The sequence below is a fragment of the Macaca mulatta genome, chromosome X, assembly GCF_049350105.2.
Source record: "Macaca mulatta isolate MMU2019108-1 chromosome X, T2T-MMU8v2.0, whole genome shotgun sequence".
Lineage (NCBI taxonomy): Eukaryota > Metazoa > Chordata > Mammalia > Primates > Cercopithecidae > Macaca > Macaca mulatta.
In genome coordinates, this window is record NC_133426.1 from 161178040 (window position 1) to 161195570 (window position 17531).

The 17531-nt window shown below is 46.5% G+C and overlaps 3 protein-coding genes across 15 annotated transcripts in view; 2 read left to right on the plus strand and 1 right to left on the minus strand.

Annotated features, from left to right (window-relative positions):
* Positions 1-17531, minus strand: part of F8 (coagulation factor VIII) — a 198570-nt gene that overhangs the window by 38720 nt on the left and 142319 nt on the right. For 10 of the 13 annotated variants that reach the window (XR_013412903.1, XM_077989004.1, XM_077989003.1 and 7 more), the window contains one exon: positions 14004-14159. Coding sequence is in view for 11 of the 13 variants with exons in the window: in XM_077989004.1 (XP_077845130.1) it covers positions 14004-14159 (156 nt within the window). In the remaining 2 variants the exon portion in view is untranslated. Of the gene's footprint in view, positions 1-2134; positions 2513-10625; positions 11342-14003; positions 14160-17531 lie in introns of those variants that run through there. The other 3 variants (XR_013412904.1, XM_077989007.1, XM_077989010.1) reach the window with 2 other exon arrangements.
* H2AB1 (H2A.B variant histone 1) lies at positions 2306-2653 on the plus strand. Its single transcript, NM_001193914.1, has one exon. It carries the CDS (start codon positions 2306-2308, stop codon positions 2651-2653), a length of 348 nt encoding a protein of 115 aa, NP_001180843.1.
* Positions 3686-5418, plus strand: F8A1 (coagulation factor VIII associated 1). The gene has a single exon (XM_077989011.1). The coding sequence runs from the start codon at positions 3725-3727 to the stop codon at positions 4841-4843; it is 1119 nt and encodes a 372-aa protein (XP_077845137.1). The 5' UTR covers positions 3686-3724; the 3' UTR covers positions 4844-5418.

The window sequence follows — 17531 nt, forward strand, 5'->3', positions numbered from 1 at the left end:
AGTCCTCTCTGTTCTATTCTCCACACACAATCCTCTCTGTTCAATTCTCCATGCAGCTTCCAGAGTGATCCTTCTAGAGGCAAATCAGACCATGTCACTCCCAAGCTGAAAGACCACAGTGGGTTCAGTGTAGCCTACAGGGTATTCTAAACCCTGAGCATGGTATAATAGAGCCTCCATGTCTTGGCTCCTGCCTACCTCTTTCCCAGCCACATCAACCACTACTACTCCACTGGCATCCTACTCTCCAGCCTTAATGAATTGGTTGCAACTCCCCTCCTCCCACCAGTGCCTTGGCTTCTCATCATGCTACAGATTCTTTAACACACGCACTGTCCTCCAAGAAGCTTGCCAGATCCACTCCTATTCTTTCAACGAAATGTTTATCGACCACTCTTTATACACTATGACCAAACAGGATTTATCCCACAAATGTAAGGTTGGTTCAACATGTGAAAATCGGTTTATATAATACACCATATTAATGGTTGGTTCAACATGTGAAAATCAACTTATATAATACACCGTATTAACAGAATGCATGGTGGAGCGGCGGGGGGCGCGGGGGCGGGGGAGACTCATGGTCATCTTAATCATGTACAAAAAGGATCATCTGACAAAACGCAATACCCTTTCATGAAAGTACATTCAACAAACCAGGAATAGAAAGAAACTTCTTCAACCTGGTAGAGGGCATCCATGAAAAACCCAGAGATAATATCATACTTAATGGTGAAAGACTGGTTGACTTCCCCCTAAGATCAGGAATGAGAAAAGGATGTCTTCTCTTGCCACTTCTAATTCAACATCGTACTCAAAGTTCTAGTCTGGGCAATTAGTCGAGAAAAAGAAATAAAAGGCATCCAGATTGCAAAGGAACAAGTAAAACCATTTCTATTCATACGTGCATAGATGGCATGTTCTTATATAGAGGACACTAAAGAGTCCATCAAAAGGAAAAAAAAGAAAAACCCGAGATGGTTTGGCTCTGCGTCCCCACCCAAATCTCATGTCGAATTGTAATCCCCACCTGTTGAAGGAGGGGCCTGGTGGGAGGTGACAGAATCACGGGGGCGGACTTCCCCCTTGCCATTCTTGTGATAGAGTTCTCACAAGATCTGATCGTTTGAAAATGTGCAGCCCTTCCCCCTTCGCGCACGTTCTCTCTCTCTTTCTCCTGCTCCAATATGTGAAGAAGGTGCTTGCTTCCCCTTCGCCTTCCGCCATGATTGCACGTTTCCTGAGGCCTGCCCAGAAGCAGAGCCTGTACAGCCTGCAGAACCATGAGGCAATTCAACCTCTTTTCTTTATGAATTACTCATTCTCAGGCAGTTCTTTATAGCAGTGTAGAAACGGACTAATACGCCAACCCTATCTGAGTATGCTCAGCAAAGCTGCAGTACCCAAGATCAATCTGCAACAATCAGTGGTATTTCCATACTCTAGCAGTGAATAACATGGATGAACCCTGATGAAACCATTATGCTAAGTGAAAGCAGCCAGACACACAAGGCCTCACATTTGGTCGTACGATTCCATCTATAGGAAATCTCCAAAACAGGCTAACCTCTACCGACAGAAAGCAGATTGACAAGTGGTTGCCAGGGACTATCGGGAACGTGCGTATGGGCGGGGGGAGAGGGCTGTGTGTGGCGGGGTGTGGGGGTTGGTAGTGGCGGTGTGGAAGGAGGCGTGTGGCAAGTGACTGCTTATAGGTGCAGGGGTTTCAGTTTCTTTTGAGGGTGTTGAAAATGTTTTGGAACTAGGTGGTTGTGACGGATGTGCAACATTGTGAAGGCGTGGTACCCACTCTCCCCTCGCCCACCCCTCTGTCTTTCCCACAATGTTCCCATCCAGTAGAAAGGGAGAGTCCCCACTGGCAGAGAGAGGGTCACGAGCGGGATTCCCCTCCCCCCACCATGGCCCTCCAGTCACTTCTAGGCCCAGGCCTGCTCCCTCGAGGCCAATGGGAAAGCGCTGAGGTCACCTGATGGACGTGTCCCTTGTGAGGCCGTCACCGCGTGCGTGCCCCTCACCGCGTGCGTGCCCCTCACCGGACGTGCGTGCCCCTCACCGGACGTGCGTGCCCCTCACCGGACGTGCGTGCCCCTCACCGGACGTGCGTGCCCCTCACCGGACGTGCGTGCCCCTCACCGGACGTGCGTGCCCATTGGTTTCGGCTCCCCAGCCAATGAGGGGCTGGGCCCTGGTCGCTAGGATACACAGTACTGGACGCGGTAACTGTCATCTTGAGAGCCATCTTGTCTAGCTAGGGCAAGCCGAGATAGCACACTCAACGCCCAGCATGTCGGAGAGGAGGAGCCATCGCCGGTCCTCCAGGGCTGGTGGCCGGGGGCGGACCCGCTCTCGCACCGTCCGAGCGGAGCTTTCGTTTTCGGTGAGCCAGGTGGAGCGCGGTCTACGGGAGGGCCACTACGCTCAGCGCCTGAGTCCCACGGCGCCGGTCTACCTCGCTGCGGTTATCGAGTACCTGACGGCCAAGGTCCTGGAGCTGGCGGGCAACGAGGCCCAGAACAACGGAGAGAGGAACATCACTCCACTGCTGCTGGACATGGCGGTTCACAACAACAGGCTGCTGAGCACCCTTTTTGACACAACCACCATCTCTCAAGTGGCCCCCGGCGGGGACTAGCTTCTGACGCCCGGCCCCTGGGACCTGGCAGGTCCACTCGTCCACCCACCCAGCCCCAAACTCCCCGGCCTCAAATCCCCCGGCCCGAACCCCCGGCCTTAAATCAACCCCCACCACCCGGGCCCCAAAGTCTTGGGTCTTCATTAATTCTGTCAATAAAATGTTTAAAGGAACCCACCTGCCTGCTTCAGTCACTTTGCCTTGGGGTGGGGGGGGCGTGGGCGGTGAGATGGGTGGGGGTGGGTGGGTGGTGACATGGGGTGGGGGGCTGGGCGGTGACATGGGGTGTGTTGGGGGCGTGGGCGGTGAGTGGGGTGGGGGGTTGTGAGACCTCCACAGCTGGAGGGATGGAGAGGTGGTGGGGGTCTGGGGTTGGGTGGGAGTCAGGGATGGCACAGAGGAGCGGTCCCTCCCGGTGACAGTGCAGGGGACTGGCCCTGGGTGGGAAGGGGACACCCCCGCTGGTTCTGAGCAAGTCAGGGCCTGCCCGGGAAAGTCCTCAGCATGATGGCGTTCGTTGGGGCGGGTGGGCCTCAAGACCATGACTGCAGCGTTGCGACAGGATGGACTCCTAAAGGCAACCGGGCTGGGGACGGAGAGGTGGACCCGGCGCTTGGCAAGGGGCCCTGGACAGGAAGATGGAGGAGTGAGCGGTGGGGGGAAAACAGTCGAGAAATGCACGGACACGGAATTAGGGTCACGAGTTTAGTTTGGGTCATGTTCAGATGGAGAGGCTGTGGGAGGCCTTCAGCAAGCGAGACCATCTGCATTGCAGCCGAGCTAGCAGCAGCTGGCGCCCGGCCAGGCCCCGCGTACCTTCCCAGGGTCTTGGCTCCGCATCCCCGAGACCCTGGATTTGCATGCGCCGCTCACAGCCCGGCCAGGCCCCGCCTCCGATCCCGCTCTTTGCACATCACCAGGGCAAGGGGCACGCTCGGGCTGGGGAGCGGGCGCCGGCACGCCGGCAGCCCGCCAAGGGGGACGCAGGGCACGTCGCCCCGCCTCGCCCCGCCCCGTCCCGCCCGTCCGCCAGCTGCGGCAGCGCGTCCGGAAGTGCCTGGGGCGGCGAGCATGGCGGCGGCGGCGGCCGGCCTGGGCGGCGGCGCCGGCTCGGGACCCGAGGCCGGGGACTTCCTGGCCCGCTACCGGCTGGTATCGAACAAGTTGAAGAAGCGGTTCCTGCGGAAGCCGAACGTGGCGGAGGCCGGCGAGCAGTTCGGACAGCTGGGCCGGGAGCTGCGCGCCCAGGAGTGTCTGCCGTACGCGGCCTGGTGCCAGCTGGCGGTGGCGCGCTGCCAGCAGGCGCTCTTCCACGGGCCCGGGGAGGCGCTGGCCCTCACCGAGGCCGCCCGCCTCTTCCTGCGGCAGGAGCGCGACGCGCGCCAGCGCCTGGTCTGCCCCGCCGCCTACGGGGAGCCGCTGCAGGCCGCCGCCAGCGCCCTGGGCGCCGCGGTGCGTCTGCACCTCGAGCTGGGCCAGCCGGCCGCCGCCGCCGCCCTCTGCCTCGAGCTGGCCGCCGCCCTGCGCGACCTGGGCCAGCCGGCCGCCGCCGCCGGTCACTTCCAGCGCGCCGCCCAGCTCCAGCTGCCCCAGCTGCCCCTGGCCGCGCTGCAGGCGCTGGGCGAGGCCGCCTCCTGCCAGCTGCTGGCGCGCGACTACACCGGCGCCCTGGCGGTCTTCACGCGCATGCAGCGCCTGGCGCGGGAGCACGGCAGCCACCCGGTGCAGTCACTGCCGCCGCCCCCGCCGCCGGGGCCCCAGCCCGGGCCCGGGCCCGGGGCGACCCCCGCCCTACCGGCCGCGCTGCTTCCTCCAAACTCCGGCTCGGCGGCGCCCTCTCCCGCCGCCCTGGGCGCCTTCTCGGACGTGCTGGTCCGCTGCGAGGTGTCCCGCGTGCTGCTGCTGCTCCTCCTACAACCACCGCCGGCCAAGCTGCTGCCGGAGCACGCCCAGACCCTGGAGAAGTACTCCTGGGAGGCTTTTGACAGCCACGGGCAGGAGAGCAGCGGCCAGCTTCCCGAGGAGCTCTTTCTGCTGCTCCAGTCTTTGGTCATGGCTGCCCACGAAAAGGACACGGAAGCCATCAAGTCGCTGCAGGTGGAGATGTGGCCACTGTTGACTGCTGAGCAGAACCACCTCCTTCACCTCGTTCTGCAAGAAACCGTCTCCCCCTCAGGACAGGGAGTCTGATCCATCCCATTCACCCAGTGACTTTTTGCCCAGACCGCAGGGGATTCCCATCAGTCACGTGAACCAGATGACTTTGCCTGTTACCAAACCTCACACATCCACGTTTGCATCTGGGGAGGAATAAAAAAGACATCGTTCCCGCTTCTGCGTTTTGTTATTCCTGTTGCCGCCATAGGAATTATTTCGTTGGCTGAACGTTACCTGCATCCCAAGAACACACTTTGATAGAATCAGAGTAGAGGACACCGCCGTCTTCTAAAAAGCCACGACATGAAAATGACAGTCCCTTTCGTCTCCTTCCTCTGCTTCTTCCACCCAACGCAGCCTCCTGCCTCCGCCTTTGTTTCATAGTGAGGATTTTATTTTGCACGGCACTCTCCCTCTAAATACCTACCCTAGATGATTTCATCCTGCCCCTCATTTCTGAACGTATTTCTGTGTCTTTGTAATGGCCACATTTCTCCTTCCACTCGTCCGCACAGTACGTCTTCGTGGCAGGGGAGTCATTTTACTCCTTACAGCTTCCTTGTAACCACAGCCCTAAATCCATGATAAAGCTACTCTTGCACTCCTCATGTGTGGTTTTGGTGTCCCTCGTCTATAAAATGTGACTCTCTTCCCTACTTGTCAGGAGGCCAGAAGCAGAACCAGATAGCTCTTTGGGCTCCAGGATGTGTTCGTTCCTTTGAAATTTGCACTATGCCTGCCTCCTATGTGGGCAACGAACCTGCAGAGATCATCTGTGATGTGCTCCGTACTGGGGTGACTGCAATGCAAACGTGTCCAATGCAGTGGGTCCGGTGCCGATGCATCAATTTGCATTGGAATTCACGGTTCCGGTTCTTTTCCCAGAGGTATATGCAGTGTGGATCACAACAGCTTTTATTTGTAATAGGGATTCCCCCCGCCCCCCATCCCCGAGATGGAGTCTCACTCTGTCACCCAGGCTGGAGCACAGTGGCGTGATCTCGGCTCACTGCAACCTCCGCCTCCTGGGTTCAAGCCATTCTCCTACCTCGGCCTCCAGAGTACCTGGGATTACAGGCGCGCACCACCATGCTAGGCTAATTTTTGTATTTTTAATAGAGACGGGGTCTCACCATGTTGGCCAAGCTGGTCTCCAACTCCTGACCTCAAATGAGCCACCCTCCTCGGGGTCCCAAAGTGCTGGGATTACAGGCATGAGCCACCACGCCTGGCCTGTAATAGGGATTTTGCTGCAACTTTTAGTTAAGTGGGTGAAATCAGAGTGCGTGGCCCTTTGGTGGTGTGCGATCATGTGACTGCAAGGCAGCCTCCGTGTTCCCCAAAAGCAGGATGGCGTTCCATTTGAAAACACTTAAGTTTCCAAGGCTTACTGGCTCAAATGGAGCATGCAACCCAACTAAGCTGTTTTCTTATTTATTGCGTCTTTTTGATCCTTTTGATGGTGACAACAAGAACCCTTCGGAATATAGCCTCTTTCTCAGACTTTCAACCCTGGGGAAATGCATCCTTTGGGCCGAAGTGGCACACAATACTGATCTTCAGGGCTGAGATATAAGGACACAGTTTGGAGTAGGTGTTTTTGTTATGCGTCTTTTTGCGGGGGAGAGGTGTGGAGGGTTGTCACTGTGAGTTGAGTGCCTCAAAATGGGTGGGACTTGTAGGGTGTTCTTTTCTGCTTCTACTTCTATTTCAACAGTGTGGAAGTAACGGGAAGCACCGTCATTCCTCTTTCTCTCACTCTCACTTGGCTGCCAGGAAGGGTCCTACGGAGCCCTGAACGCCTAGCCCAAATTATTGTAAAAGCGGTTGAAGGGCTCATGGTCCTTTGCTCTTTGGCTGTTTCCTGGTATGCTCCTCTTAACCCGGGCTGCAGACCTGGCCGGCTGGCTTATTGTCAGGTTTAGGAGTTACGGAGCATGACTGGTGACCAGTTTGGGATTTGGGCTTCAGGAGAAGCCCCCTTAGGCCTCTGGTCCAAACTCCTTGCATCAGGGAGGTGAAGGGAAGGATAACCAGACAGTCAGGTACTGGGTAGCTGAGCATAATTCTAGGAAACACTGAAACTCCTCATTTTCCATTTGCCGTGGGCTCATTCATGTATCTCCCTCAGCAACTTAAGAGCAGTGATAACTGGGCCGGGGCCAGATTTCAGCATTTTTGAGAATTCCCTCCTAATGTACCACATCAGTATCAAAAGTCAACACTGATTTATAGCATGCCAAAAGCAAATATTTTCAGAGGACATGATTCCTTTGCTTTTTAACTTGAAAACAATTCCAGATCCACATTTAAAACAGTGTAAACCGTCGGAAATGGTGGCAGCGAAGCAGTGAACCCTTAAAGGGTGTTGGGGTTCCCCTTCTCCCCATTATGAGGTACTCCTAAAAGGAGAAGTGTTGCTTATGAAAGAATATTTTATACGCGAATAGCACAAAGACAAAGACGTTTGAGAACCGCTACGCCGGAGGAAGGTGATCGAGACTGAAATTAGTGTATTAGGCAAGATCTGGTTCCTAGGTGCTGAGGATTCTGGTGCCAAGGATTAATGTTAACCGTGTAGGCATCTCTACCACCGTTAGAGGAGACCAGCAGCCCACAGACTCTTTCTGTCAAGGGCCAGATAGAAATGTGTTAGTCTTTACAGACCGCAGATGATCTCTGTTGCACAGTCTTCTTTGTTTCTTTGTATGTTTGTCTTTGCAATCCTTTAAACGTGTAAAAACTATTCTTAACTCTCAGTCCGTACAAAAGCAGGCTGTGGGCCAAATTCTGGGGCTATAGTTTGCCCACCCCTGAATTAGAACCCAGAACATAGTAGTTGCTCAGTGGCTGTTCAAGGAATGAACCTCATGAGAGTAGTTAATAACTATAACTAATTTATCCTTATCATTAAAGGACAAAGATTGAAGAATAAGTGAACTAAGGATTCACCTCCAGATTGTAGAGAACAAACAAAATAAACCAAAAGAAAGGAAAATAGAATTTTTAAAGTTTTGAACAGAGATTGATGAACTAGAAACACCTCTTTCAAAACCAGGTTTGAGTTTAAAACTGAGCTGATTCTTTGACAAATTAATAGAATAGACAAACACTTGCCAACTCTTGCTACAGAGGGGAAAAAAGGAGAAAAGACTTATGTATGTATACAGATATAGATGTATGGCACAGGAAGGGATATATGACTCTAATGTGCACATTTGCAGACATTAACTCAAGGCAACACAAATGAGAATAGCAATAATCACATAAGGATTGGAAAATATAGCCTAGTATCTCTCACTAAATAAAGCACATGGCTCACATGGCTTTTTCATTTACTCTCATTAAATACTGGATTCCTACATTAAATAAGCTATTCTAGAGCAATAGTTTCATGGAAAAAATGGAAGCTTTCCCATTTTATTTTCAAGTTTAATATAACTCTCATGCCAAAACCTGATAAGTAGAGCTACTGAAGAAGTTAAACCCATTTCATCCATGAATATAGATATAGAAATTATAAATAAAATGTTGGCAAATTGGATCCAGCTAAGTTTTAAATGACTAACACACTATGACTGATGAAAGTTTTCCCAGGAATGGAGCACAGTAGTTCTCTTGCACTGGTCTGTGAGAGCCAATTGTAAGTAAGCATCTCTTCCCACCCCTGGGGCCAGGCATGATGGGAGTAGTATTTATGTCAGGGAAATCTGCCAATGCTATAAATCAAGGCCTTTACTTCCTAACCTCCTCTCACTTTGCTCCCCTGTGGGTTGCTAATTTATTGTCAGCACACTACTGAATGTTAAGTATAATCTGACAATACAAAAGAGAAATGTGACCATGTCAAAGATGCTGGAAAAGCATTTGATAAAATTCAGTTGCCACTGCAAATAAAATAGGAATAGAAGAAAACTTTTTAGACGTCATAAAAAGTATTTGAAACTAACAGTGAACATTATATTAAACAATGAAACACAGGTTACATTCTCATTAAAGTCAGGAACAAGATAGGCTTATTTGTTATATGTTTACCAGGTCCTGTCAGTGTAATGTCATCAGTGTAATGGACAGGCATGGTGCTTGTGGGATGTAAAGATGTTTGAGGTCACTTGAGTCTATATTATGATAGAAAACAAAAGAGCTAACATTGCCCTGATGCATGGACAGTAAACTTAATACTCTTGTTCCTACTTGGTAAATTCAAATGTATTCTGATTTTACTAATGTATGGAAATGAAGAAAAAGCATTTTCTAGGTAAATACTTCTATATCAGGCTCCTGGGCCTGTGTAAATTTGCTTCAACAGAGATATGATATCTGGAATTGCAATTTTTTTTTTGGCATCACCACCTGATTAAATTTGTGATGCTCTGCTGTCATATTCCGTGACTCGCCTGGCTTTTGTAGTGGCCAAACAGGCTCTCTAAGGAGAACAGTCACTGGTTTGTGAGGCACCTATCCCAGTTATAGCCACTGAAAGGCTTTTATGCAAAAGAGGGATGACTGCTTCAGAGACTGGTGAGTGGTTGCCTCCTCAGGCAAAGGAGGTTCAGGGGAATTTGGAGGTTTGCAATTCTCAGCCTCATCCATGTCTGCCTAAATGCCTCCATCTCAAATGGAGGTGGAGTTTCAATGGAGGCCTCAGAGTTTCACTCCTTCCCACCAGTACTCTTACCACAGCACAGTAGATCTGGTAGAGTTGAGCATTTAATTGTCACTACAGCTCTGCAACTTATGCTCAGCCCTTAAGTCGTATCTGCCTACAACCACAGGATGTGGAGGATTCCTCAAAAGCTCTATGTATGCAAAGTGATTTTCCATGTATGTTCATCAGTGTTCTTATTTTGTATTGAAAGGACACAAAGATAGATGTGTACCCGCCCCCCCCGCTACACCCTTTGTTCTGCTCTCTAATCTTTGCACATACCAGAGATTTCGTAAGTTCTGTGAGTACCTGTTTTTCTGCACGTACCAGAGATTTTGTTTTGCACATACCAGAGATTTCGTAAGTTCTGTGAGTACCTGTTTTTCTGCACGTTCTGAGATTTTGTAAGTTCTGAGGCAAGGTCACAAGACGTGTTTAAGTAAGATAAACTCTTGCTGCCATAAACCTGCTCTCCCGCCTCAAAGGTTGAACCGAAATATCAGAAATGGCGGGAACCAATCATAGTTAGCCAAATCGCCTTGTTCAAACACTAGCCAATCATATATCTGATTTGTATAATAACTCTATGCCCACTTTTCTTAGACTATATAACACTGCTCGGAGCTCAGTGGGGGAGCTCTCCTGCCCGTCTCGTTTTGCGAGCGAGTGAGAGTTCCAGGTTCGAACCTGTAATAAAGATCCTTGCTGCTTAGCTTTGACTCTGGACTCTGGTGGTCTTCTTTGGGGAATAAACGGTCTGGGCATAACAGTATATAGTCACATTTCATTTCTTTTTCCATGTGTATGTCCTCTAGGGCTGTAAGAAGACAGACCATTCTACAATCAGGTAATGGCTATGTTTGTTGCCACAGTGACTAAATGCCACTGTCATTTAATCTCCCCAGTGTCTTACTTGCCATCTGCAACTCATCCCATAGTATCACTGGTGATAATCTGAGAAACTATAATACTAACACATGTCATGGATTCCCTAACTGCTTATTTTCTTCCTAGGCAAATATGTTATCTCTGTGTTTCTTGAATATATTAGCAATGTAACCTTAGAATTGCATTTTGAAAATCTGTTTCCTGGGGTTTCTTCTAGCACCAATTACTGTATGAAACAAGGGATCCAGCAAGGAACAGAAAACATGGAAATTAGGATAATTTGTGGAAGATTTAATAAATATACTAGTTAGGAGGGTGGGAACAGAGTATTACCATCCCGTAAACCCAAAATAAAATTCTAATCCCCCCAACCATCTGAATGAACCCTTCCTTTCAGCAAAGGGCATTCCAAAGTTAACCTGAAAAACTAGTTCAGGCCATGATGAGAAGGTGGGGATCAAACATGCCTCATTATACCCTCCTCCCTTTTGGAATTCAGAAAAATCTGACCAGCATTAACATCAACACAGACCTTAAGACGGATAGAAAAGACTCTTTAAGTCTGATAAGAAACATTTACGACAAAACCTTGGTCTTCACAATCCCTTATCTTAACCCAGATGTTCCTCTCTATTGATTCTAAGTCTTTACACAATAACTTAACTCTTTCAACTAATTGCCAATCAGAAAATCTTTGAATCTACCTACGACCTGGAAGCCCCGCCTCGCTTCCAGTTGTCCTGTCTTTCCAAACTCAATGAATATACATCTTACATCTATTGATTTATGTCTTATGTCTCCCTAAAATGTGTAAAACCAAGTTGTAGCCAGACCACGTTGAGTACGTGTTCTCAGGATCTCCTGAGGGCTGTGTCACAGGCCACTGGTCTCTCATATTTGGCTCATAATAAATCTCTTCAGGTATTTTACAGGGTTTAACTTTTTGTTTGTTGACAATCCCTAAACCTGAAAGGATCAGAAGAGACAGAAACATCCTGAAAGAGAGAATTGGATAGATTATTGTAGTGGCTTTTAAAAATGACCATCAATTATTTAACATTTCTCCCATTAAAAATTAGGGTCTATGTCTCTTCCCCTTGAATCTAGGTGGATATGTGATTTGCTTATAACCAATAGAATGTATTGAAAGTGAGGACTAAACTCTGATTTTTTTTTTATCTTGCCCAAATTCCTATCTAAGGGGCCTGGGGAGTCATGCCCTACAAATCATAAATTCTCATCAGATGGGTTTTATTTAACCTTTATATATCATGATTTACTTTCCAACCTGACTCTGGAATAACATTGTGAGACAAGAAAGAAAATAAAAATATTTTGCCCCAAAACATGTTTCTTTGCCATATTTTTAAATGGCCCTGCAAAGCTGTTCTTTGTGGGGGGAAATTTGCATCTGTAAAGAATCTCTATTAACATAGCTAGATCTTTTTCTTCCAGCCCCTCCCAATCCTAAAGAGATTAACTAAGATCTGAATACAAAACATTTGTCATCTATTGTCTCTAAGGGCAGCCACTATAAGACTTCAAAAGAACTTTGGTCTCCACAATGTTTATCTTAACCTGAACATTCCCTTTCTATCAATCCCAGGTCTTTAGACAAACTCAACCAATTGTCAACTAGAAAATGTTTAAATTCACCTGTAGCCCGGAAGCCCCCAGATTGAGTTGTCCCACCCTCTGGACCAAATCAATGTATTTCTTAAATGTATTTGATTGATGTCTCAAGCCTCTCTAAAATGTATAAAACCAAGCTGTGCCCCGACCATCTTGGGCACATGTTCTTAGGACCTCCTGAGGGCCGTGTCATGGGCCATACTCACTCATATTTGGCTCAGAATAAATCTCTTAAAATATTTTACAGAGTTCAACTCTTTTTGTTGACAAAAGTGATGCTACATAACTTAAAGACTAGGGCAGAAAAGGTTATGTAGTCTTCACCTTGTTAACTGTAACACTCACACTTGGAGGCCCTAAAATGATGTGTAAGAAGTCCAGCTACAGGCTGGGCACGGTGGCTCACGCCTGTAATCCCAGCACTTTGGGAGGCTGAGGCAGGCAGATCACCTGAGGTCAGGAGTTCAAGACCAGCCTGGTCAACATGGCAAAACCCGTCTCTACTAAAAATACAAAAATTAGCTGGGTGTGGTGGCATGAACCTGTAGTCCCAGCTACTCAGGAGGCTGAGGCAGGAGAATCACTTGAACCCGGGAGGCAGAGACTGCAGTGAGCCGAGATCACACCACTGCACTCCAGCCTGGGCAACAGAGTGAGACTCTGTCCTCCTCCCACCCTCCCTGCCCCACAAAAAAGAAGTCCAACTACCTTGAAACACGCTGTAAGGAAGCCCAGGCCTCAGGGAAAATCCATGTAAAGTTACATCAGTCAATAACCCCAGATTCTGTCCTAGCTGACAGTCAGCACCAACCACCAGAAAAGCAAGAGAAGGAACTTCCAGATGATTCTAGCACCCAGCTGTTAAATATTCCTAACTGAGGCTCCAGAAACCACCCATCCCCACTGTGTCCCAAAGTCTTGATCTACAGAATCTGTGAGTAAAACATAATGGTTTTTGTTATGACACTAAGTTTTGAAGTGGGTTGGTACACAGCAATAGTAACTAGTACAGGTTGAAAAAGCCACTCTGAGGGAAACAGTGACCTTAAGTGGAGAGAGAGAGTGAACTCCTCTACAAGGGGAAAGTCGGAAGAATAAATATGCCAATCTTTTGCCAGTGCTCCCTGTTGGTGAAATCCAACCAAAAGCTGGAGGACAAGGTAGCCTGTTGATGTATTCTATACAAGCTCACCTCACAGAACAAGAAGCAGGATAGAGAAGCAGGAAAATGGATCTAAAGGGGCAAACAAAAGTTATCTTGCTTGGGGTCATTTGAAGACTTTGAACTTTATTCTGAAGACAATGGGAAGATATTGAAAAGTTTTAGACAGGCAACTGATGCTTATCCTGAAAATGATGTGCAGCCTTTGTTGGAGAATAGATTAGAAACAGGGGAAGACTAGTTAGGAATGTAAAACAATAGATCAAGTGTGAGGTGATGGGACCCTGGGCTGTGGCAACAGTGGTATAAATGGAAACAGAAGAAAGATGTGAGAGGCATTACAAATAAAGGATTGACCAGATTTGTGGGCATAAAAATGAGGGAAGAGTAGACAATAACGCTGAGGTTTTAAGCCTTTAAGGGTCTTGAGCTCACCTCTAGAGAATTCATCAATTCCCAAAGTTTCACCCATCCTTTTATGTGGAAGTCATAAATCTTCATCTCCATCCATGGTTTTGCCCCCTAAACTTGTCTTTCACCTACTGCCTGCTGGACATTTCAACCTGATTGTCCTACTATAACCTCAAACCTAGGATATCAATAAGCAAGCTCACAATCATCAATCCACACAATCCTGAATCACATAATTCTGTCAATACAGCATCTTTTCATTTCTATCATCTATGAGCCTTGACACTACTACATTTTTGCTGATATGTCCGTAATAACTCCTATTGTTCATAAGTGAAAAAGTATTTTTTGGAGTTAAGTTTGTAGAAGCTAAGAGTGTTTGTCCAATATCTGAAATCTGCCAAAATTCTTTAAAGTATTCAGGCATTCCTTTTACATGACTAATTACATACCATTAAGGTTCCAGTGGAATTTCCTCGATAAGTCTGCCACTTTTTCCCATCAAGACTATACATGATGATAAACTGAGAGATGTAGAGGCTGGAGAACTTCTGACGGGCACCCTGGGTCTTGATGCCGTGAATAATCATTGGTGCCAACAGATCCACCTACCAATTAAAACAATACTTTATTTCAACCTATTTTTAAATGTATGTACTACCTCCTGAAACTAATTATTAGCTTAGGAAGAATCTACATTGCTACAGATGTGTCCATCATTACCTGACATGTGCAAGTGAAGCAGTCACCAATGTTGAAATGTGCATGTATGTGTGAAGCTGTGGGATAAACAATAGAAATGAATAGAAAAATGCTTATTGAGTTCCCAGCCTGCTTCTTGACAAACCAAACCACTACCAAATCATTGAGTCCCCATTTCCTACACACACACACACACACACACACCCCTTTTGTGGACTCACATAAGCTAATGGACCCACATAAGCTAATGCTTTGCCCACACCTCAGTCTCAGACTAAAGCCAATTTCCTGCCCTCTTCCCAAACCAGACCCAGCCCAACATCACTGTCAGTGATGAACTGCTACACCTCCTTCGAGTGTTAGTTCAGAAACTATTTTTCCTGGTTAGCCTGCTCTGACTCACCCAGACAAATTTAGTGCTGCTTCATCTATGCTTCTACTTCACTTTGTATATAACTTTATTATAGCAGATTATTGCACCATATTATAAGGTTGCTTTGCTTTTCTGCTTTTCTTATTAGACTGAGATCCTTAAGGCAATGAACCTAAACTTTCTGTGTCTCAATTTATCTGTAAAGTGAAGATAATATTAGTTTTTATCTCAAAGGGCTGCCATAAGGGTTAAAGAGTTAATACATGTAATGTGCTGAGTTCAGTGCCTAGTGCATACTAAACACTCGATCAATGTTAGCTTTTATATTCTCTCTAGCCCCAGCACCTAATATGGTATCTGGTGTAATACTGCTATATAGCAAATGCTTTGGAATGAATGAGTGAATAATGGAAAAGTAGTATAGAATGGACACTTCTTAAAGAAGAGGTCGTGGACTACAAGAACATTAGAAGTATCAGTTACTGTCCTAACAAGCAAGTCAAATTTAGCATGTTTTCACAGATGCCTGACACACACAAATTGGACTGGTCATGACTCTTGTGCTTAATAACTGCCTCCTTCAGCTCACTGTAAGTTCCATTCATACACTCATCCAAAGAATATTTTTTAGCACTTGCTATGTGCCAAGCACTGTTTTAGGTACAGGGAATAGAGTAGTAAACAAGAAACAAAGCCCTGCCCTCATGGAACTTACAGTTGAGTAGGGGAAATAGACCTTATATCATATATGTTTTTATTTGTTTATAGCCTCAAGTAGTGATAAATGCAGGAGAAAAATGAAGCAGGGTAACAGGACAGAGTGTCAAGGTCTTCAGAAGTTGCAGCACTGTCTTTTTCCAGATTAGATGGTATTCCCATTCAAAGACACTTCATTTTAACATCTTGGTATTATGGCATAAAAATGTGAAAGCAACAGGCACAAAAATCATGATTTTTACTGAATTGACTTTTACTGTTTCTTCATATAGATAGAGTATAAGAGTTTTTTCTTGGACCAGTGATTATTGTATTTTCTAGCAGCCTTGCTAGAATAAAGCTGCAATAGAACCAGGCTACAATAAAGCCTTGGCAGCCTACCTACATTCTGCAACTGACGAATGCTTGGCAACTGATGAATGCTAGAAAAACTGCCAGGCTTATCTACTTCATCTTCTTGTGCCTCTTCTACATTATAATTGGCACCTGGGAGCAGTTTGACAATTACAGACTCAATAGCTTCACCTATGTGCACCAGCTGGGTGTTTCAGTGTAACTACAAGACACATCTGTCTACTAGGAAGTAAGCAAGGGGGTAATGAGTTTCATTGTATAAAAGTACAAATATTGCAGCTGCGTATCTCCATGGAGCCTGCTGACTTCCCCCTGTGCATTGCCTGGTCTTGGTCACCTGGTGCTCCTCAAGCCAGCCCAGTGCTCTTGTGGCCAGGCTGTTGTGCACTCTTCAGGCCTTCTCACGAGAATAGATGCCTTCTCCAACTCCCTTCCTTGTCAGCACGCCTTTCAACTCCATCTCCATGGTTTATTTTAAAGTTACAAGATATATAAAAAGTCTAGCTGGACCTTAGTAGGACAGATGGCAAAAACCACCTTGAAGATAAGGTGATTTAATAGTGGTAGATGATAACATAACTAGGTGGATTTGTAACTGGTTTAATTTCCATAAGTAAACAGTGACAGTTAATAGATGGTTATCAACTTAAAGGGAGCATTCTGGAAACAGTGTAGTACAATGGTTACCAACTAGGGTTCTGGAGCCCAACCATCAGAATTTGAATTTTGGCTCAGTCACTTACTAGCCATGTGACTTGGGCCTCTCTATGCTTCAATGTGACTTGGACCTCTCTATGCTTCAATTTCATTATCTGAAATGAAGATGATAGTAACATCTAGCTTGCTTAGTATTGTGCACATACTAAGGAAGTCTTATCTACTTCAATACTTTGATCATGACTTTGCTGCAGTATTACAAAGTTTACTGATCAAATCAGTAACTGGAAAAACTAGGAAACACTTTGGGATACTGAAGATTGGCAAACTGAAACAATGGGCCAAATCTAGTAAGTGGAAACAACAGGGTATATTGTTCAGGGTTCATTGGCTAGGCACAGACAGGACACTCTATTTACTAGTCTTATCAGGTTGTATCTAGGGAGGAAGATATAATTCCCCCCTCCCAAATAAGAATGTTATTACAAAAAATTAAATAGCACAGACACAGGGCGGCCAAATAGATAAATATGTCCTCTATATAGGGATACATTTAAGGTTGAAAATAACCATAGAAATACAAGGTGAAGAACATAACATGTTGTTTGGCAGAAGCACAAACAAACAAAAAATACTTAGGGATTAGTGAACAGCAGCTCAGATTGAGTCAAAATTGGCAGTGTCTACAAAACAATGCTGTGGCATTAATAGACATGCTATTTACAAAGATGGAAACCAAAATGTTTTCTCCATTTCCTGTTTAGGTGGAGAGGCTGAGTAGGCACTGCCAAGCTGCCCTCAGCTTTTGTGAGGCATGGAAGAGACCCAGAAGTTTCCATCATCTGTCTGCCTTTGAAGGGGCCCGATTGATCAAATGTTGAAATGATAGTATTTTCAGATATGTTGAGTTAAATAAAATGTATTATTAAAGTGAATTTCACATTTTTGAAAACGTGGCTGCTAGAAAATGTAAAATTACACATGTGGTTTGCATTTGTGAACCACTGTTTTATGTTAAAATAAAGGGGATTGGAGTACTTAAGGACACCTGGGCGGTTGGCAGCATCTAATAATAACATATACTGTATTGAGAGATGATGAGTTCAATATTATAGAAAATATTCAGAAAATATTCAGTAGAAGAACTAAAATACAGAAATACAACATATCAGTATAC